Genomic DNA, 24,014 nt, shown 5'->3' with positions numbered 1-24,014 from the left:
CAGATCCCCTCTCAGTCTTCTAAACTCAAGGGTATACAAGCCCAGTCGCTCCAGTCTTTCAGCATAAGGTAGTCCCGCCATTCCAGGAATTGACCTCGTGAACCTACGCTGCACTCCCTCAATAGCCAATGTCTTTCCTCAAATTTGGAGACCAGAACTGCACACAAACTCTAGGTGTGGTCTCACCAGGGCCCTGTACAGCTGCAGAAGAACCTCTTTGCTTCTATACTCAATCCCTCTCGTTATGAAGGCCAGCATGCTATTAGCCTTCTTCACTACCTGCTGTACCTGCATGCTTACCTTCATTGACTGGTGTACAAGAACACCCAGATCTCTTTGTACTGCCCCTTTACCTAAATTGATTTCATTTAGGTAGTAATCTGCCTTCCTGTTCTTGCCACCAAAGTGGATAACCATACATTTATCCACATTAAACTGCATCTGCCATGCATCTGACCACTCACCTAACCTGTCCAGGTCACCATGTAATCTCCTAACATCCTCCTCACATTTCACCCTGCCACCCAGCTTAGTATCATCAGCAAATTTGCTAATGTTATTATTAATACCATCTTCTATATCATTAATATATATTGTAAAAAGCTGCGGTCCCAGCACTGATCCCTGCGGTACCCCACTGGTCACTGCCTGCCATTCTGAAATGGAGCCGTTTATCACTACTCTTTGTTTCCTATCAGCCAAACAACTTTCAATCCAAGTTAGTACCTTGCCCCCAATACCAATGCCAGATTTTGCTTTATTCTGCATCCAAGTATAACGCTTAGATCAGCAAATATAAAAACATAGTCATGCAGACAATAGTCACAGCACATCTTCAGCCTTCCAACAAATTGCAACTGAAAACCTTTGCATCTTCAGTGTTTGACCAAAACACATTTAACAAACTCAACATTTCAGATGTTCATGAACTTTTCCACTTTTGCCCATTTGGCAATACACCACACCGGCACGCAAATCAGATTAACATATGCAGGAGAATTTCACAGGTGACCATGACACCCACACAGCACTCCATTCTTGCCCACTATTTCAAAGTATATCCCTCCCCAGATACAGAACACTGCTCTCGACTGAGGAAAGACATACAGACTCTACAAAGTCAGAGAGAGCCTTGATATCTAAACAGCAGCACCCCCCAACTCCCATCACTCTTTTACAACAACACATGGGACCTGGAAGAAGAGTGACTCAACCCGACTGCGCAAACTAACGTCACAGCTAAAGAAACTCCTTCGGCCCTCTAGACTCACAACGCACCCAGAAGCTAAAAAAAAAACTTACGGACCTTCACAAAATGGCGGCCCTACGTCGCAGCAACCTGCACAAAATGGCGAACCGCCCGTGACCTTAGTGAAATGACGTGCGATTACCGCCCCCTCTACGACCCTCCCACATGGGGTGTGCACCCGCCCGCAGCCCCTCAGAACGGCGAGAGCCCAACCGGCGAAAAGCTATTCTCTCCACCTTCCCCTCCCCCCCCCCCCCGCCCTTCTCAAGATGGCGAGCGCAACCGGCGCTTCTACCCGCCCCAGACCTTCTCAAGATGGCAACCCCACCCAGCGAGCAGCTTTAACTGCACCCCAACCTTAAAATGGCGAACCCGCCCCAGACCTTCTCAAAATGGCGAACCCATCTCACCTTCCCCACCCGCCCCAGACCTTCTCAAAATGGCGATCACACCCAACAAGCAGCTATTTTCCCCGCCGCCCATCCCGACCTACTCAAGATGGCGACCCCACCCATTCGCTGACCCCCTGCACCAACAAAAACGAACCCTACCGCTCAGCGCCCACCCGCAACAGAACGGCCTTCCAGAACTTTCCCAACGTTTCCGAATTCTTAACTGCGCGTCGACAGCAACGAAAACCAATCTCTTCCCCCCCCGCCACGCCATCGCGACCCTCTATACGATGGTTGAACCCCCCCTCCCCCACTCATTCAACGGCCCCACCGCCCCGCAAACCGCCTCACATCTAAACTCCTCAGCGCACAAAGTGAGCCTGACCACCCTAAACTCATAAAGGCTGACGCTAAGTTTTGTTTTCTCGGCCCGGCCCGCACACCCCATCCACCCGCTCCTTCCTCCCGCAGCGATGGTGGCACAGTGGTTAGCACTGCTGCCTCACAGCGCCAGAGACCCGGGTTCAATTCCCGACTCAGGCGACTGACTGTGTGGAGTTTGCACATTCTCCCAGTGTCTGCGTGGGTTTCCTCCGGGTGCTCCGGTTTCCTCCCACAGTCCAAAGATGTGCACTTCAGGTGAATTGGCCATGCTAAATTGCCCGTAGTGTTAGGTAAAGGGGTAAATGTAGGGGAATGGGTGGGTTACGCTTCGGCGGGTCGGTGTGGACTCGTTGGGCCGAAGGGCCTGTTTCCACACTGTAGTAATCTAATCTAATCTAACCATGTGCCCTAATTTTGCTCACTAACCTCCTATGTGGGACTTTATCAAAAGCTTTCTGAAAGTCCAGGTACGCTACATCTACTAGATCTCCCTCACCCACCTTCAGAGTTACTTCCTCAAAAAATTCCAGAAGATTAGTCAAGCATAATTTCCCCTTCATAAATCCATGCTGACTCTGACCTATCCTGTTACTACTATCCAGATGTTTCGTAATTTCATCCTTTATAATAGACTCTTTCCTACCACTGAGATCAGACTAACTGGTCTATAATTTCCTGCTTTCTCTCTCCCACCTTTCTTAAAAAGTGTCACAACATTAGCCACCCTCCAATCTGCAGGAACTGATCCCGAATCTATTGAACTCTGGAAAATAATCACTAATGCATCCACGGTTTCTCGAGCCACCTCATTCAGTACCCTGGGATGTAGACCATCAGGCCCTGGGGACTTATCAACCTTCAGACCTAACAGTCTCTCCAACACCAATTCCTGGCAAATATAAATTTGCTGGAGTTCAGGTCCTTAAGCCACTGTTACCTCAGGGAGATTGCTTGTGTCTTCCCCAGTGAACACAGAGCTGAAGTACCAATTCAATTCTTCTGCCATTTCTTTGTTCCCCGTAATGTATTCCCTTGTTTCTGTCTTCAAGGGCCCAATTTTAGTCTTAATTTGGAAAGGCAAGGATTGATTCGGGATAGTCAACATGGCTTTGTGCGTGGGAAATCATGTCTCACGAACTTGATTGAGTTTTTTGAAGAAGTAACAAAGATGATTGATGAGGGCAGAGCAGGAGATGTGATCTATATGGACTTCAGTAAGGCGTTCGACAAGGTTCCCCATGGGAGACTGATTAGCAAGGTTAGATCTCATGGAATAAAGGAAGAACTAGCCATTTGGATACAGAACTGGCTCAAAGGTAGAAGACAGAGGGTGGTGGTGGAGGGTTGTTTTTCAGACTGGAGGCCTGTGATCAGTGGAATGCCACAAGGATCGGTGCTGGGTCCTCTACTTTTTGTCATTTACATAAATGATTTGGATGCGAGCATAAGAGGTACAGTTAGTAAGTTTGCAGATGACACCAAAATTGGAGGTGTAGCGGACAGCGAAGAGGGTTACCTCAGATTACAACAGGATCTGGACCAGATGGGCCAATGGGCTGAGAAGTGGCAGATGGAGCTTAATTCAGATAAATGGGAGGTGCTGCATTTTGGGAAAGCAAATCTTAGCAGGATTTATACACTTAATGGTAAGGTCCTAGGGAGTGTTGCTGAACAAAGAGACCTTGGAGTGCAGGTTCATAACTCCTTGAAACTGGAGTCGCAGGTAGATAGGATAGTGAAGGCTGCGTTTGGTATGCTTTCCTTTATTGGTCAGAGTATTGAGTACAGGAGTTGGGAGGTCATGTTGTGGCTGTACAGGACACTGGTTAGGCCACTGTTGGAATATTGCGTACAATTCCGATTGAAGAGATGTTGTGAAACTTGAAAGGGTTCAGAAAAGATTAACAAGAACGCTGCCAGGGTTGGAGGATTTGAGCTGTAGGGAGAGGCTGAACAGGCTGGGGCTGTTTTCCCTGGAGTGTCAGAGGCTGAGGGGTGACCTTATAGAGGTTTACAAAATTATGAGGGGCATGGATAGGATAAATTAACAAAGTCTTTTCCTTGGGATCGGGGAGTCCAGAACTAGAAGGCATAGGTTTAGGGTGAGAGGAGAAAGACATAAAAGAGATCAGTGGGGCAACGTTTTCACGCAGAGGGTGGTATGTGTATGGAATGAGCTGCCAGAGGATGTGGTGGAGGCTGATACAATTGCAACATTTAAGAGGCATTCAGATGGATATATGAATAGGAAGGGTTTGGAGGGATATGGGCTGGGTGTTGGCAGATGGGACTAGATTGAGTTGGGATATCTGGTCGGCATAGACAGGTTGGACTGAAGGGTCTGTTTCCATACTGTACATATCTATGACTCTAAAAAGACATCTTGGAGTTTTGTCTTGAGGGCTTTGTACAGATCACACTTAAGACAGCTGCAATGTTAACGTTTGATGAATTATTGCCCCCAAAACAAATTCAGTTATGCTGAATCCCTAACGGGCGTGCTTTTACTCTCCTGATTTTCTTCAGCAAGTTTTGAATTTTCACATCTTTTGAAAGGACACCATGTTAATTGAGTTATGGATAGCTGATAGTGAAGAGAATTAATGTAGATAGTCATGAGTCTCCTGACAGCCACATTTAAGTTGATAAGCCCACTTTAGAAGTTCATGTGCCTTCTTTGTAAAATATACAAGGGTCCCCCAATGTACAAACAACTGGCTTACAAACACTCATACTATGATCACAATCCCATACAGGAATGTAGTTTTAAATACCCAACCAACGAACATCTCCTGTATTTACAAATGGCTGCTTTACATTGTCCTTTATTGTGTCTGATTTACATTCAATTCAACTTGTGAATGGACTCCAGAACTGAACCTATTTGCAACCCTGGGACTGCCTGTACTATAATTACACAGTCATGAAATTTGTACTTGCATCATAACATCAGCTTTTGAAATGGACACAAAATCACAGTGTTGGACTTTATGGAGCACCATGGTTCCTGACGCCTCGCTAAAGTATCAGATGGGGAGTCTGTCAAGGAGAAGAAAAGCTCTTAATGGTGACTGACTGCTAATCAAATTGGAAGAACATTTGCAAGGAATATGGTGGCGTGACACTAATGTCACTGGACTAGGAATCAAGCAGTCCATGCTAATACTGTGGCGACATGAATTTAAATTGCACCATGGCAGGTCAAATTTAAATTAAATCCATTATTCAGAAATTTAGTAGTCGTCTCAGTAATGGTGACTGTTAAACAATTAATTGTCTTGATAGTAAGTGCTGCGGTCAGAGTAGAATGACTGTGAATTGGTGAGAGGGGAGTTTGGGGAGGGGCGGGTGGAGCACTTTTTTCTTCCCTTTCTCTATTTTCAGCCTCAAGGAGAACAGGTGTTGAAAAGCTGCACAAAGGCTAAGAGTTTGAAAATGTTCAACAGTGGCATCGTGGCTAAAACATAACGCTCATCAAGTGGGATTGGGAGATGGCATGAAACAAGTGGCAGCCTTTGTAATAAGGCTAGGTATTTCTAATGTTTAGTTTTTAAAGTAAAAATTGTTCTTTAGTTTAGCTTAAGAGTGTTTAAAGTAAAAGGGATAAGTTAAGGCTCCTGGTTTATATTTACTCATCTTTACTACGGGTAGCAAATATACTACAGTCATTTAGTATAGAGAGGTTGGCACAGACTTGGTGAATGGAAAGGCTTCTTCTGCGCTGTATGACTCTACCAGTCTAAATGGAAAGACAGTAATTTAAGGGTGAGTCAAAGGCAGCTGAACGAGCTGAAAGCCATTTCTAAATGGTATGGAGAAGAGGAGATATATTCACTGTCCTGGGTGACCATGTATACAAGGAGTTGTTACTAGATGTAGTAACTGGGAATCCCTCATTTCAGGTCTGCGGTAGCAAATAGAATCACTGGAGTATCCACAAGGTTGAATAGCATGCACAGCAAGATGGTCAGACTGTGGACAAAGACTTTACAGGCAGAAAGAGATTTGTGACTGCCAGAGTAGAAGTACTAGGCAAATGGACCAGATATACCCTGGAGCCATAGAACATAACAGCGCAGTACAGGCCCTTCGGTCCTCGATGTTGCACCAACCTGTGGAACCAATCTGAAGTCTATTTATCCTACACTATGCTATTTTCATCCATATGTTTATCCAATTAGAAGCCATCTCACTAACAGATTTCAGTTTTGGACATGTAGGAAGGAGATGGCTTCTCAGGTGAAGGCCCTGAGAGACAATTTCGTGGCATTGGGAAAGCAATAGTGGTAGAAGATTCTATTGTAAGGAAAAAATATAAATGTTTCTGTAGCCATAGATGTGACAACAAGATGGTATGTTTCCTCTCTGGTGTCAGAGTCAAGGAAAACCATTTTTTAAGAAGAGGAGAATTGTGAAGGTGGAAGGAGAACAACCAGAGATCATGATCTATGTTGGTACAAGAAACATGACTAAGAGGAGGAGTGGTGTCCTGAAAGCTCTCATGATCTATTTAGGCAAATGTGCTGATACTCAAGTCCCATTTTTTCAGGAATCATCACAAAAGTTAGAGTTAATCAAATTACTCAGAGGCCCCAAGCTTCCTGTTTGATGAACTCAGGTAAAAAAAGAAACTATCGACCAGACTTCTGTACTTACCAAGAAACTGCTATTTATTAGCAATAAATCAGCTCTAAGCATAGGCAATTATCAACTTGTAACTGTGACTTGTAAATCTAACCCTACGTAAACCTGCACAGACAAATGCAGACACACAGTTGGGGTAAGCATTTCTTACATCATGCCTTTGTTTGGGAAGCTGACTCATTTGACCCTGCCGTTGAGTAGGGACCCACTATGTGGAAAGAATGTGATATTTTTTCTGGGCAAATGACATTGTGGCAGATGAAAAGCTATGAGCAATTTTCCTGTCAGCCTGTGGAGCCAGAGCTTTTGCTGTTATTAGGAGATTAGCTTTCCTTGAAGCACAAAATACTAAAATCTTCCCAAGAATTGAGATATCATTAAGCAAAATTACGACTCCAAGCTTCCTCTAATTCTGAGATGCTATCAGTTTTATTTGGCAATTCAAGAACCAGTGGAATCCATAACTGAATTTTTGACTAGGTTTGGGTAAACCCTTAATGAGATGCTTAGACACCATTTGGTACGTGGAGTTAATGACATAATTATGCAAAAATGCCTACTAGCTGAAGCCCAACTAGACTTCAAATAGGCCGAATAACTGGCCTTACCACTGGAAAAAGTGGCAAGTGGATCATACAAGTTGTAGGGTATTCCAATAAAAGTGGACACCCTTGTCAGTATGACTGAGCTTGGGGAACACCACTTGAGCGCATGCAATTGCACAGCCACACTCATGACGTATCTTGATCACAGAGACTCTAGGTTGACCCACAGCAAAATTCCAAAACAAAGCCAAGCTTTGGCCAAACGGTTAAAATCTTCCTCAGGATCCCAATTGGAATGGGGACTTGAGACAGCTAAAAAGTCCTACCTGACCTAAATTGAGTAAGATAACTCATAAGCTAATATCCAGGAGGGTAAACAGCAAATTCATATCCTGGAAAGTCCACCTCCATCTGATTTGCAAGTTAAATTGCTTAGCAACATCAGAATCAATCAAAATAAATATCTGGTTAAATGGTAATCGGGTTCTAATGGAGGTTGATGCCAGCATGGCTGAATTAGTGATTGCAGAAATGGTTTTTAACAAAATTCACAACAGACTCCAGCCCTTCGGTGCATGCAAGACCTCGGGCCAGGCTGAGAATCTATACTGGGGATACTTTACAGATTAACAGTACAACTTCAGTTTGGATCTCTTATGAAAAGCAGCTGGTTCAATTACCAGTGATTGTAGTAAAAGGCTCAGACCAAGCTTGATGGAAAGACATTGGTTGTGAGAGATTCATGTAAACTGGCCAATGAGGAAATGGCTGTCTGAGTGAAGTCCCAATTAAATACCCTAAAGTCTTTCAGGTAGGTCCATGAACTCAGAGAAGCCAAGGCCACCTTGCATGTTGACCACAAAGCAATTTCATGATTCTGCAAGGCTTGCCAGTGCCATTTGCCTTATGAGCAAAAGTAAAGACAGAAATCAGAAGGCTGGAGAGTGAAGCAATTATCAAACTGTTCCAATTTGCAGAATGGGCACCACCAGTCATACTGCTTTTGATGCCTAACAGGTCAGTTTGCTTTTCACGGCTGGAAAAATACCCAATCCCTTGGATAGGGGACTTGCGTGCAAAACTGGCAAAGGGCGGTCCCTCACAAAGCTGGACATGAGCCACGCCTACTTGCAATTGTGTTATGATGAGGATTCCCAGATGTATGCTACAATTAATCCCCATAAGGGCTTGTACCTATGTACAAGACTGCCATCTGGGGTATTGTCAGCTGTTCAATTTTTTTGGCAGATGATGGAGAACATCTTGCAAGGTCTACCTCAGGTCGTCATTTACCTAGATGACAATCTAGTAACAGGGAAAACTAGTAAGGAACACTTAGAAAATTTGGACATAATCCTAATGTGTTTTTCCAAAGTGGGCATATGCCTAAGAAGGGAAAAATGTGTTCTAGGCCCCTGCAAGTGACCTACTTGGAACACTGAATTCACAAGACCAGGTTACAACTATTGGAAGATAAAGTGAGGGTGATCAAAGGTGCTCTGGCCCCCACCTTCATCCAGGTGCTTAGGTCATTTCTTGGGCTGATAAATTATTATGGGATGTTCACACATAACCTGGCCTCTACCTTGGCACTTTTGTCTCAACTCCTAAAAAAAAACAGTCAGCCTTGGAGATGGTCAAGTAGGCAAGCCTTAGCTTTCAGTCAAGTAAAGAAACAGTTATCATCCTCTAAGGTGTTGGCATACTATGATCCCAAGAAAGATCTGATATTGACATATGACACCTCCCTGTATGTCACTAAAGCAATATTAGCAGGTGGTCCAATGGAGAGGAACATCCAATCGCATATGCATCCAGGACTTTGGCTAATGCAAATCGTAAATGTGGCGAGAGAAAGGAGGATTGGTGGTCATATCTGGAGTCACAAAGTTCCACCAATACCTTTATGGATAAAAATTTGTGACAATCATGGATCACAACCCTTACTTGATCTGCTTAAAGACGACAAGGCAGTGACATTCGTAACTTAGAATCCACTGCTGAATGTGGTCCTAATACTAAGTGTTTTTAATTATAAGTTATAACACCATCCAGTAGGCTGTGTAGCTAATGTGGATGCATTGAGATGCCTCCCAATGGCAGATGCACCACCAGTGGTACCTCTATGGAAGAATCTGTAGTGGTGTTAAATTTTATGGATACACTTCTAGTCACAGCTGACAATATCAGACATTCTACACAGAAAAATCTAGTCCTTTCAAAACTGAAACAACTGGTGGCATTGGGGAAATCAAAGGGTGGTCATAATTAGAACTGAAAACCTTTTGAACCCAAGAGATATCAACTCATAGCAAAGGATGGCATATTGATATGTGGAGCAAAGTGATTGTCCCGAGCAAAGGTCACCATCAAATACCGGCTGAACTCCACTAGGGCCGTCCAGGATGCTCCAATGAAGAGGTTGATGAGAAGTTATGCCTCATGCATGCCTGGATGCAGACATAGCCATGTTGGTGGGGCAATGCGTAGAGTGCCAACAACAATAAAACTTCGTGCCAGTAGATCCCCCACATCTACGGGAATGGTCGGGTAAACCTTGAACTTGGTTGCAAATCAATTATTCAGGTCCTTTCCATGAGTTTATTGCTCTTTGTTCATTGCTTGATTCACAATAAAGTGGATGAATTAATAGCACAAATAGTTGAAAACAGGTATGACATGATTGCAATGATGGGGCTTTACAAGGTAGATACCAAGTGTTTTTTTCGCCTTGTGGAACAGTGGTTCCCTTTAATTTTGTTCTGGCTGCACAAGCCTCCAACGTTTGTACGCAACAGCGACTTCTGGAGCTGAAAGCCAATGCTACAATCACTGTGTCAATGCTGTGTTGGTGTCGAAAGCAAGCATGCAGATGTATTAAACAGTTAGGAAGGAAAATAATATATTGACCTTCACTGCAAGAGGGTTTGAATACTAGGATTTAGGATGTCTTACTGAAGCTGTACAGGATCTTGGTGAGATGTGTTATATGCAGTTTGGACCTCCTTACCTAAGAAAAGATAGGCTTGCCATTGAGGGAGTGTAGTGAAGATTCACCAGACTGATTCTTGAGATGGTAGGTTTGTTGTATGAGGAGAGATTTGGTCAGGGTTTGTACTCGTTGAAATTTACAAGAAAAATGGGGTGGGGAGAGTTCTTTGAAATATAAAATCCGGACAGGACCAAACAGACTGTTCCCATGGTAGATCATTTCAGACTAAGATGAGGAAAATTTTTTTCACTTGGTGGTGAAATTGTGGAATTCTCAACCCCAGATGGCTATGGAGGGCAAATCACTGAATAGATTTAAGAAATAAATAGATTTCTAGAAGTTGAAGTGGTAAAGACCTTTTTGTGGAGGGGGATTGGGTATGGCATTGAGATGGAGAATTAGATATGATCATGTTGAACAGTAGAACAAGCTTGACTGGCTGAATATCCTTCTCTTCCCCTTATTTCTTATGTTTCTATATTCATTAATATCCGTTTAGAAAGGAGTTCTGCTGTCCTGGCCCAATTTGGTCTATATGTGGTTTCAGATTCACGATCATGTGGTTGACTCCTAAATGATCTCTGAAGAGGCCAGTCACTTCAAGGATAATTCAGGATGGACAGTAAAGTTGCAGCCTTACCAGCAATGCCTTGATTTAATAAACAAAGAACAACAAATTCAAACTCAGAGAGAGTAAAAGTGGAAGAAGGCCCCCCCCAACCCAGCCACTATGTTTCTCACTAATTCACAGTTTAGCACCTCTGGGAGGTCTCAGAGAGATAGATAGAAGATGCACCTCACTGCTGGTAAAGTTGAGGGGAAAGGTTGGGCCGCGCAAGCAGGCTGTCCCCTGTATTTTAGATTAGATGATTAGATTCTCTACAGTATGGAAACAGGCCCTTCGGCCCAACCAGTCCACATGGACTCTCTGAAGAGTAACCCATCCAGACCCATTTCCCTCTGACGAATGCACCTAACGTTATGGGGCAATTTAGTATGGTTAATTCATCTTTGGACTGTGGGAGGAAACCGGAGCACCCGTAGTAAACCCACGCAGACACAGGGAGAATGTACAAACTCCACACAGATGATCGAACCTGGGACCCTGGTGCTGTAAGGCAGCAGTGCTAACCACTGAGCCACCATGCCGCCCTTTGTATGATCTCATCTCCCATCCTTAACTTGCTGAGAGAAGTTTAAAACCAGTATACAAATTCCTGCTGTGAAATGTACTATTTTTCTCTGCAATTGCAAACCACAGGTTTCTTAAAAGCACATTACTTGAGAGAAGATTATTAAATTCAATCTAAAACACAACTTCAATAGATATGTTCTTGGAAAAATAGTTTAAATAACAACACAGGACACAAAGCAAATCAATCCTTTCAAAATTATCTGCAAAGAGCTATAAATATGTATGGTTGCTGAGGGTATACATTGAAGCAAGGATAAAAGTAAAATATGCTGTGGCAAAATTGAAAATTATGGAAATTTTCAACCTAACACAAAGTTATGAATAGAGAGGTGATGTTTGTACAATAGGGCATAAACATGAAGAGTATCAAACCATGTCCATATCCACCAAGATGTAATACCTGGTGACGATATCAGGGACGTTTCCAGCTTCCATCCTGTACATTACTAGCATACCCAGTTTCAGAATGAATGTAATAAAATTTCAAATTAAAGGCTGTACTCTAAATCTGTTTTCTATCCAGTTTCATGAAAAAGTCAAACTTGCCAGTATTTTGGCAGCTCAGCCAATAACACTTACCACATTCTTGTAGAAGAAATAAAGGATCATATTGGCAAGTCGGGTGTAGCACCAGTGCCCGTGGACCAGCAGCAATTTCTTTAAATGCTTAAATCGAGAAATTGCAAAGTCACTGGACATTACTGCCTGCAAAACAACACACAATGAAAGCATTTGTGATCAGTCAATAATCACAGGAAAAATGCCCTGTATTGTGATGACCCACTTACTTTTGTGGCAGAAAGCCTACATTTTGTTCTGAAGTGGTGGTTACTTTAAAAACTAAGATCTGATTTCAAATTATAAAGAAGCAAACAGCTTCCAATAAATCACCATACAACAAACCTTGTGTGGGAGAGAATAGGCAAAAGAGATCAATGGGTTAATTAATTATCAGCTGAGTTGGCTCTTGTCAGGATTCTTTAGGTAAAAACAATGACTGCAGATGCTGGAAACCAGATTCTGGATTAGTGGTGCTGGAAGAGCACAGCAGTTCAGGCAGCATCCAAGGAGCTTCGAAATCGACGTTTCGGGCAAAAGACCTCCATCAGGAATAAAGGCAGTGAGCCTGAAGCGTGGAGAGATAAGCTAGAGGAGGGTGGGGGTGGGGAGAAAGTAGCATAGAGTACAATGGGTGAGTGGGGGAGGGGATGAAGGTGATAGGTCAGGGAGGAGAGGGTGGAGTGGATAGGTGGAAAAGGAGATAGGCAGGTAGGACAAGTCCGGACAAGTCATGGGGACAGTGCTGAGCTGGAAGTTTAGAACTAGGGTGAGGTGGGGGAAGGGGAAATGAGGAAACTGTTGAAGTCCACATTGATGCCCTGGGGTTGAAGTGTTCCGAGGCAGAAGATGAGACGTTCTTCCTCCAGGCGTCTGGTGGTGAGGGAGCGGCGGTGAAGGAGGCCCAGGACCTCCATGTCCTCGGCAGAGTGGGAGGGGGAGTTGAAATGTTGGGCCACGGGGCGGTGTGGTTGATTGGTGCGGGTGTCCCGGAGATGTTCCCTAAAGCGCTCTGCTAGGAGGCGCCCAGTTTCCCCAATGTAGAGAAGACCGCATCAGGAGAAACGGATACAATAAATAATATTAGTGGATGTGCAAGTAAAACTTTGATGGATGTGGAAGGCTCCTTTAGGGCCTTGGATAGAGGTGAGGGAGGAGGTGTGGGCGCAGGTTTTACAGTTCCTGCGGTGGCAGGGGAAAGTGCCAGGATGGGAGGGTGGGTTGTAGGGGCGCGTGGACCTGACCAGGTAGCCTTTGTCCATATGGTTAGTTTAAGGCTTCAGAGTAAGCAGAGTGCAGAGAAAATAAACATCCCTCTCAAACAGAGAGCTACGTGCTGGGTAGAAGAGTTTAAAATCTTTAACTGAAGGATTCCAAAGAATAAGTTGAGCTTTTGGGATTGCCCAAGTCATGTGACTGTGAGAGAGTGAAGGAGAGAGAGAAAAAAAAGGTGTTTTAGACATAAAACTCCAAAGTTAAAAATGATTAAAATCTAACTAGATTCCAACCAGGGTGACAGCACTTAAGATATCTAAACACCTAAACTGGAGTATCCTGAATGGAACATTTATAATTGTAGGACTGCTGTAACACATTTGAAGAAACAATGCTCCCAGAAGTAAATAGCCTAAGAAATATCAACTTTTATACAAGTTATTAAAACACGAAAACCAAGTGGTAGTTGTTAAGGTTTGACTTCAGCTTATTGAGAGAGGAATTTGTCAAATTTAAAGAAAAATGGTGTGAGGATGTTCAGTTGAGATTACAATTAACTGAGTTCATTGCATATTTAACATCTTTAATGTAACTATTTAAGATTGAATGCAATTAGTTATTGTGAAGTAAAATTATTTCAAGTTAAACCCCCTGAGCTTAGTGATTTCAGCCTTTTTAAGAATATCTGGTTTCTACTGAGATCATAACTATACATATTCTTGTCATGTTTCCTTGACCAAGAGCTATACAGGTAACAAATTACAGGGAGTGGGTCAAAATATGAAACTTATTTTGACCAAAGTTAGTTGTGCTGAGAGGCATTCACCTTCTATTATTTTGTATGGAAGGCAAAATGTATCGGCAGAGGTTTGTTCATGCAACCTTAAATCAGCCTTTATGCGGTTCACCAATAACTGGCAAGATTTGCATATTACTGCTATTTGCTAATGGTATGAAAGTTATTAGGATTAAAATGATAATCTAAATAATGCAAATGTAACAAAATCATTCTTGCATTGATTTTGTAATTTTATTGTGCAAACATGCAAATATTTAAGAAAGGTTATCATTTTGTTAAATTATTTTTAAAGTTTATGGACAAACTAAAATGAATTGCAATCGTTCTGAAATGGCTAAGTGTGTGGTCCTTGTGTGTTTTTTAAAAATCATTCATGCAATGTGGGTGTTGCAGGCTAGGCCAACATCTGTCCACACCCTGAAGGAGGTGTTAAATTGCCTTCGCAATCCTTGAAGTGTAGGTAAATTCACAGCTGTTAGGAAGGCACTTGTCAGGATTTTGATTGTGTACCAATGAAGGATTGGTGATACTGTTTCAAGCCAGAATGGCATGTGGCTTGGAGAGTAACTTGCAGGTGGTGGTATCCTCATGCATTTGCGGTTTTGTTTTGTCCTTTTGCCACAGGTTTGGAAGATATTGTAAGAGGTGGTTAATGAGATGAGTTACTACAGTGCACCTTATAAACGGTACATACTGCTGCTACCGTGTGCTGCTGGTCAAGACAGTGAACACTGAAGGTGATGGATGGTACCAAGCATCTTAAGGGACATTGGAGCTGTATTCATCCAGGCAAGTTGATTGTGCTTTGCAACATGACACAGTTATACTCTTTAGAAAACACATACTTAAGAGTACAATTAAAACCAGCATTAAGTGAAGACTGTGAAATATCCTTAGAGTACATGTTATATATTTACTTTCAAATGTATAGAGATATACATTATTAGAGCTTTACCTGCATCCCTTCCTGACCAGAAATTCCTATTCCTACATCAGCCACCTGTATCATACTGACATCATTGGCACCATCACCTGCACCAAAAATCAAGACAAGTTTTTAAATTAAAACAAGGATGAAAAATGACTAGTTTAAGAAGCACTAAACACAAGGTATTTGACTCAAAAGAAGCAGCTGTGTTTGTCATGACCAAATACAATAATCCAAAACAAAGATATCCTTTAACACATTTTATTCTGTAAATAATTTCTCATTTTATTTTCCAAAAACAGCACTCTGGTGTAGGAGATTAAAAGAGACTAACTTGCTCATTGGCATATGTATTGCACAAGGTGGAACAATGCTATTCAAAGCAGATCAGTTAGAATTTGATCTATTCTTGATAATGGGACACTGAAGTTAGGGAGATGGGAACTTAGCCAAGGTAAGGTCATTCAGAGAACAGTCAGTGTTGATGGATAGATTTCAGTGTGAGCCCTTGCCTTGATGAGTAAGGGAGGGAAAATACGGTGGGCACAAACAATGTTCAACTCAATTCTGAGGAAGGGTCATCGGGCTTGAAATGTTAACTCTGATTTCTCTTCACAGATGCTGCCAGACCTTCAGAGCTTTTGCAGAAACTTCTGTGTTTGTTGCTAATGTTAACCTCAAGCTGGGGTAGTAGGAAGCTTGATACACAAAGTAAATCTAAAGTCTTCAAAACAAAAATAACAGGTTTGAGATGTTCAGATTTTCTACTGTTGGAATTCACCTCACAGACATATTTGTATAGTTAATGAGGGTTAAAATTTGCAAATTGTACATAAGTTTATTGTATGAAAAACGTTCAATTGTATCTCTTCAATTGGCAGATACTGTGACATCGCTTTGTGAGAAAAAGATTAAGCTAGGATTGGGAAGAAACCAATATTCAGTGTCCCATAGCATCTGTTTCAATATTCAATGCATAGTAGTTCTCAATATTGACTAATAAAAAAATTTTTCCTTATGTCATCATCTATTTCTTTTGTGAATTCCCTCTCCTTCCTTTTCTTGATCATTCCAACAATAGATTTGTAATAATGGTCTAGATCTCTCATGAAATTGAATACCACTATCAATTCTCCTCTCATATTACAGAACATGCCTATCATCTCCAATGTAATCACGTGTCTGAAGCTACTCATTCTTGAAATCATTGTTCCAAGTCTTTTCTGCACCCCTCTAATGCCTTCACATTCATCCTAAAGTGTGAAATCCAAAATTGAACATAATAGTTTTGTCGAAGTAGAACAATTGTTTTATTTGAGCCCCTTATCCAAGGAAGGATATTGTGCATGGAAGGTAGCCCAGAGAAGGTTCGTAAAGCTGAACCCAGATATGCAGGGACTATCCCATGAGGAAAGGTTGAGTAGATTGGGCCTATATTCATTAGAATACACAAAAATGACAGGCAATCTTCTAGATACATACAAAATTCTTGAGGACTTGACAGGGTAGGATGCAGAAAACTTGTTTCCCTTTGTGGGACAGTTTAGGTCCAGAGGGCATAATCGCAGAACTATGGTTTGCACTTTTAAGACAGAGTTAAGGAGGAATTTCTTCGCTCAGATCAGTGAATTTGTGGAATTATTTACCACAAAGGACTGTCGATGCTGGATCATTAATTATAGTCAGGGCTGATATAGACAGATTTTTATTAAAAAAGGGAATCACACGTAGTAGGGGAAAAGCAGGAGAGTGTCGTTGAGGATACTGAGACTAGCCGTGATCTCATTGAATGGCATAGCAGACGCAAAGGGCCAAAAGGCATACTTCGGCTCCTATATCATATGGTCACCATAGTTTTCTGTTGTATTCTATTATTCTATTTATAACCTAGAACACTACATTCATTTATAATCACATTCGCAAACTGCCCTACTATACTGAACAATTTGTGCACCTGTACCCCCTTTAGCATTGTAGCCTTTTCTACAGTGACTGCCAAACATTCTTGCACTGAACACATGTAAATCAAGGCAGGGATTAGGGTTTACAAAATACAAACAAAAACCCAAAAGAACTATGGGTGCTGCAAATCAGGAACAAAAACAAGTTTCTGGAAAAACTCAGCAGGTCTGACAGCAGCTATGGAGAGAAAGCAGAATTAACATTTTGGTTCCAATGACCCTTTCTCAGAACAGATGGTTGGGGGTAAAGGAAGAGCTTAACAACTCCAATCACAGGGTCATTTGAATCAAATAGATGACCACTGCATTCTCAAAGTGGCTCCATGTTTGGTGAGTTGGCTTTTGGCATGAGACCAACAAATTACCCACATCTGAGATACAAGAATGTCTGTGAAGACAACCTCAAGTTGCCTGGGATTGGAATTGGAATTGATGGAGGGGAAGGACCTGCGGTTGGCCAAGTACCTGGAGACAAACAGAGGGGGCATAGAAATAGTAGAGAATAAAATAAATGACCGGATGGTGGAAAAGAGAGCTCACCGAAAACTAAAAAAAAACTCCCTTAGCCCAAGGTACTCCCTTCATGAGTCAGCCTCCAACCCATAAAGGTGACATTCAACCCGAAGTGTGAGATTGTGCCCATGGTGTCTATCATTACCTAAGGATGCCAGTGTTGTATTGTTCTGTTGTATCTTTGCCTACCAATTTATGATTCTAATTTCCCTGTGAAAGATCTGATGAAATGTCAATGAACTGAAACAAAAAGGTTGGTAGTAGACTGGGAGAAAACTGCTTGTGGCTCCTTCTGTCTTCAATCTTCAAGCTCTATTCTAAGGAGGGGGGGGGAATATCTTAAAAACCAAAAGACATAATTCTGGAGGCAACATCAAAATTACACATATAAACAAAACAGTAATCAAAGCTACAAATTTACAACTATGACTTTTTATCTGCAATGAAAAAATGTACACTCTCAGGAAAATAAAGATATCTGTACTGGACAGAGGTTTGCTTAAATGATTAACTAACAACACGAGACTATAAACAAAATGAAAGTAGGTTTCAAATGGAAAACACAAGAACCAAAAAACTCTGGCTGCTGGAGATCAGAAACAAAATCAGAAATTGCTGGAAAAACTCAGCAGGTCTGGCAGCATCCTTGGAGAGAAAGCTGAGTTTATATTTGGGTTCAGTGGTCACAGGACCTGAAATGTTAACATGACCCATTTTTAGAACCAAGGGGTCACTGGAGCCAAACATAAACTATTTTTTTCTCCAAGGATGCTGCCAGACCTGCTGAGTTTTTTCTAGCAATTTCTGATTTTGTTTCAGGTTTCAAATGGATTCACTGCAATGACATTAGTATCAAAAATCTGAGCAGAGCCAATCAAATTTGGAGTGTCTCATTTTGTAATTCCTTAATATCTGATCTACAGGACAAATAGGTCTCCATTAAGGAGCCCTGTGAAGTGCAAACATAGAGCATTCCAGACAGTCAAATTTACAATATGTGGCCAAGGTTTTCTTCAAAACACTTTCTTGATTTTACTGAAAAACAGATATATATTAGTCAAAAACTAACTTTTCTGTTAAGGTGATGTTAATTTCACTCAAAAACCAGGAAGGCTGGAATTACTCAAAAGGTCATGGCAGAATCTGAGGAGAGAGACTTGTGACTGGGAAAAGTTAAGAGATGCAATGTGTTTTGAGTTCTGGAACACACTACTTGAACGTACTGACAGGTTGAAGTGAGGCATTCAAAAGGTTTTGGATCATTATTTAAATTAAAACAATATGCAGAGTTACATGGTTAAAGGAAGGAAATTGGCACTAGGTCTAAATGCTCAGGGAGATAGTTCAGGTACGATGGACTGAATAGTCTCCTTCTGCACTGTCACAATTGGGATAAGGCCAAAAGGAAAATCAGTGATAGAGTGAATATGAGGAGAAACTGAATGTCTTTTTATAGGGTCAAAGGGAATGATGATGGGGCAAGAACAAAGAAACAAAAGATGCTCCTAAAATAATAAAACAAGGAACAAAGTGGACCATAGATTATGATCTGAAATTTTTGAATACAATATTGAGTCCTTGAACTTCTGAAGTGTCTAACTGAAAGAAGAGGAGCTGTTTCTCAAGCTTACATTGAGCTTCCCTTAAACAGCATAGTAGGTCAAGGTCAGAAATGTCAATGTGAGAGCAAGGCGGTGAATTGAAATAATCAGCCACCAGAAAGCTGGGGTCAAATTTGCAGAAAATCCAATCTGGGTTTAGTCTTGCCAATATTGAGATGATGTTATGAACAACAAGTAAAGTTGACTAAGTGGGAAAAAGCATTACATAAATCATTGCTTTGTCTCGAAGTGTTTGGGGTTTTTTTTGACAATGAGGAAGAGGAGAAAAAAGGGGCAACTCTTATTGTTTATGTATACATGTTCCAATGTGAAAGGTCACAGATAAAATGTTAACTTTAATTGTTTGCAATTATGGTGCCATAATGTTCCAATATTTTGTGTTTTTATTTCAGATCAGCATCATAATATACATAGAATTTTGATTACTTTCACCCAATTTGTTGTGCAGTAACACAAATTACATGTACAATAGGCTAGGAGATCATTATGTGCCATTTTTGCAGACCTGTTTCCATTAGTTGGACTTGTTTTAAAATTAACACCCTTCATTTTTCACACAAAATAGGTAGCATATTGCTATACCAACAGTTACAAATAGCATATTTATGTTTACATATGGAACCTACTGCCACAGCAGTGATTGAGATAACTAGCAAAGATGCACTTAAGATGAAACTAGGTACACGAGAAAAAAATGAACAGAAAGATATGTGGATGATGGATGCATGGAAGCATGAGTGAAGTATAACCATCAACACTAACCAGCAGGATAGTATTATCTATTTTAAGTAAATACAAAGTTACTGTGTATACCAATGTTTATACTAATATACTATTTAAAATTAATTATAAATTTTCTACAGAGAGGGAGTAGTGAGAGGAGAAAAGTGTGATTCTTCCCCCAATCCCAGTTGTGAAGTGCCTGTTGTCATGATTTCGAGATATTAGAGTGCAGGAGTTTTTCACTTGATACATCACTCTTACATCCTGCTATAGTACACACAGTACACTTATCATTTAAATATATTTTAGGACAATTCCTACAAATAGTTATGCAACAAAGATTATGCAGGAGAATTCCATTATACTAATTTACCTATGGCTAGAGTCATGACTTTCAGCTTAGTGCGCACTAGATGGACAATCTCGCTCTTCTGCAATGGTGTTGATCTGCAGCATATAACAGCACGGCATCGTTGAGTAAGTTCCAGAAACCTGTCTTGCAGACTTTCATGTAGCACAAATTCTAAAGTTTTTCCATCAATAACCAAACCAATATGAGGTTTGGTCTCACTAGCTGAAGAGGCAGGATGGCAATTGACATCAGAAGTGTTCCTTTCAGCAGTGGCCTTCTCTCTGATTTCTGCCATAATTGTATTAATCATGTCTTCACAAAGTTCCTGTAAAAGAGAAACAGATGAGTATCAGACTCCTAGAAATTTTCAAACAGAAGATCGGGGCAGGACATTACACAGGAGTGTCACTCAAAATCAAGGAAGACATTTTGTTTGGAGATGAAAAGCAGAAAAAAAGTGCTTGTAGAAAAATATTTGCAAAATCATCTGAAGTCATTTGATTGTCAGTTGATGTAATCAAGCATTAATATTAGTTGCGTAGGTCGAGGTTCAACAAAGAATAAAAGGTGTTGGCTAAATATACGTATCAGAAGTTCTCTTGCACTAACTGTGGGTACCTGAATGACTAACATATAATTCACTGTTGTACAATGTAGAAGACATTAGGGCCACCCTGCTCCATATCTCATTACAGTCTTGAATTCAGCTCTGTGTCCATGTCTACATCAAGTGTTGGGGGGGGTAAGGGTGATTTTTCTTGACACCAAGACATCATTTGACTGCTTGTGGCATTAATGAATCCTAGTGAATTCAAGGCAATGGAAATCAAGGGGCAAAATGTATACAGGTCAGACTGACGGGTCATCATAAAGGAAGATGATTGTGAGAAGCCAATTATCTAAGCCCAGGGCAATGCTGCAGAAGTTGCTCAGTATAGTACCCTAGGACCAACCATCTTCAGCAGTTTTAGCAGTTTCCTTTCATCAGACAGGTCAGAATTTAAAATGTTTGCCAATGAATGGAATATTCAGTATGATTCGCAACTCCTTATATACTAAGACAGTCCTTGCCTGCGTGCAAAAAATACCTAGAAAACATTCAGGTTGGGCTGATATATAGTAAGCGACATTTGAATGGCACAAGTGGAGATAATGATTATCTCCAGCACACTACCTCTTCAGATTCAATGGTTTTATCATTCTTAACTTTACCACTGTGAACCTCAAGGGAGTTACCATTGACCTAAGCTTTAATGAGATTAGCTATACTAATATTGTTACTAAAAGAACAGGTCAGAGGCTGGAAACTTTGAGTAGTCAGGAAATGAATTACTTGTTGCAAAGCCTGTCCACCATCTACCAAGCGGAAGTTATGAGTGTGACTTGCCTGAATGAATGCAGCTCCACCAATACTCGAGAGACTTGACACAATGGATGACAAAGCAGCCACTTGATTAAACCACTTTAAACCATAAACCCATAATCCCATAAACCACTTTAACCATGTACTCCCTCTACCACCGATGCATACTGACAGCAGAATAAATAATCTATACTGACAGCAGAATAAATAATCTACAAGATGAATTACAACAATTTATTAAGCCTACTTTGACAGCGACTTTCACATCTGTGACCTTTCACTTACAGGTCCAAGGACAGTGGAAGCCTGGGAACGCCATCAACTACAAGTTTCCCTCCAAACCACTCATCATCCTGACTTTGAAATATACTGCCATTTCTTTATAGTTGCTGGGCCGAAATCCTGGATACTCCTTCATAACAACCTTGTGGGTGTGTACACACTATGTGAAGTGCAGCAGTTGAAGAAATTGACTCACCAATGCCTTCTCAAGGACAAATAAGGATGAGAAACAAATTATGGTCTTTCCACACATCCCATGAGTATTCAAAAAAATACACACAGCAACATAGCAACATAAGACCATTTGACGACATGTATCCCACTATGATAGTTTATGGTCAATACATTAATTCTCTTCAGTTATATTCAATCTTATACAATAGCAATTTGAATATTGCTGAAAAGAGATATGTACCACTGAAGCTTTTCATCTTGCACTCATCAGTACAAATGTAAAACATTCAAAATTTCAAACGAACATCAATTTATACCACAAGAGAAGCAGGCAAATCAACATTGAGTGGCTAAGACCTTTCAAAGTGTTTCTACATACATTAAACACATTTATTTTGTTTGCAGAGAATGAGTGTCAGTTTATGTGTGACTTCTAGTAAGCATAAAGGAGCCATGTTATGAGCTTATTATCTTAAACTGGTTGCCAGTTTGGCTATCAATGTATTCAGGATTGTTCAACATGTGCTGCCTAATCATTGAACCATATTTAACAGTAGATATTTTGCTTTGGTTTTGAAATGTGAACTGCTTAAGTAAGGCATGTTATAATTTGTTGGAAACATCACAAATGACAATCATATTTAAGATTTCTGGAAAATTCAGCAAGATGCATATTCCCTTTAAATATTTTACCCTGTGGTGATTTAATTATAGAACATATAAAAGTAATGTTTAAAGGAAGAATTAACATTTATTGCATTCAATTTGAAAGCTAGAGGCATTCTAATTATTGAGCATTGTATAAATTCTATTTACTAGTAAATAACCTTTATTGTTCTTCTAATGTTTCAACAGCAGTTAGTTCAGGATTTTCTTCCAGATTTTTAAAAGATATTTGTAGAAATTAGCAAAAGTAAACAAGTATAAACCAATTAAAGGACAATATCACATGAAAAGGAGACAGAATATGCTGATAGCAATAAATATGTTGAGTAGTGTCAGGAGCTGAAAGAAGCCAATTTTTCAGGTGTAGGCTCAGCATCTGAACTGAAGGATACGAAAGATTAACTGTAATCATAAAGTAATAGAATAAAACAAAAAATGAAAATTCACAAAATGAACAGACATACACTAGAGATTGAATGATCTGTAAATAGCGATGGAGAAAACAGAAAATGGAAAACCTCATATTTCAGAAGTACAAAGATATTTTGTTGATTCAAAGCAACCAAACAAGAGTACAGCTTAAAGGTAGCATCACTTAACCTTGACCACCAGAGACTGCCCTTAACAGCATGTGAAAATCATCCTACTATATTCCCACAGCTCAGTCACTAAGTAATGTGCCAGTCTGCGGCTCTTTCCTGATCAGGAAAAAAAGTGTCCTACACAGGTCTCCTTTTCCACAATCAATAATAGACTGTTAAGGAACAGAGAGAAAGTGAAGACTGCAGATGCTGGAGAGCTAGAGTTAAAAAGTGTGGCGCTAGAAAAGCACAGCAGGTCAGGCAGCATTCGTGGACCAGGAGAGTTGACCTTTTGCGCATAAGCCCTTCATGAGGGATGTTTGCGGGGGGTGGGCGGAGGGGGCATAAATAGGAGTGTGGGAGTGCGCCTGAGGAAGTTGGCTGGGAAGGCAATAGGTGGATGCAGGTGGGGGTGACCATGATAAGTAGGTGGGGAGGATGGAGCAAGTAGGAAGGAAGGAAGATGGACAGATCAAGAGGATGATGCCGAGCTGGAGGGCTGGATCTGGGATGAGGTGGGGGAGGGGAGATTTAGAAACTAGTGAAGTCGACGTTGATGTTGTGTGGCTGAAGGATCCCGAGGCTGAAGATGAGATGTTCTCCCTCCAGATGTCAGGTGGCTTGGATTTGGCAGTGGAGGTGGCGCAGAACTTGCATACCTTTAGTGGAGTGGAAGGGGGAATTAAAGTGCTTGGCCACAGGGCAGTGGGACTGTTGGGTGTGTCCCCCAGAGATGTTCCCTGAAATACTTTACAAGTTGGCGTTCTGTCTTCTTGACGCAGAGGAGACCATATCAAGAGCAACGGACACAGTAGATGAGGTGGGTGGATGCGAGCGCATGTTTCTGTCAGATGTGAAAAGATCCTTTGGGGCCTT

General features: G+C 41.2%; 1 protein-coding gene across 5 annotated transcripts in view; it reads right to left on the bottom strand.

Moving 5' to 3' along the window:
• The window catches only part of atp10d (ATPase phospholipid transporting 10D), a 218,547-nt gene that overhangs the window by 18,558 nt on the left and 175,975 nt on the right, over nt 1-24,014 (bottom strand). For all 5 annotated transcript variants that reach the window (XM_072568569.1, XM_072568561.1, XM_072568552.1 and 2 more), the window contains 3 exons: nt 20,094-20,397; nt 14,929-15,005; nt 11,981-12,106 (listed from right to left, as the gene is read on the bottom strand). In XM_072568569.1, the coding sequence (XP_072424670.1) occupies nt 11,981-12,106; nt 14,929-15,005; nt 20,094-20,397 (507 nt within the window). The remainder of the gene's footprint in view (nt 1-11,980; nt 12,107-14,928; nt 15,006-20,093; nt 20,398-24,014) is intronic.

This window comes from Chiloscyllium punctatum, chromosome 1 (assembly GCF_047496795.1).
Source record: "Chiloscyllium punctatum isolate Juve2018m chromosome 1, sChiPun1.3, whole genome shotgun sequence".
Lineage (NCBI taxonomy): Eukaryota > Metazoa > Chordata > Chondrichthyes > Orectolobiformes > Hemiscylliidae > Chiloscyllium > Chiloscyllium punctatum.
This window is presented reverse-complemented; position numbering and strand designations above follow the sequence as displayed.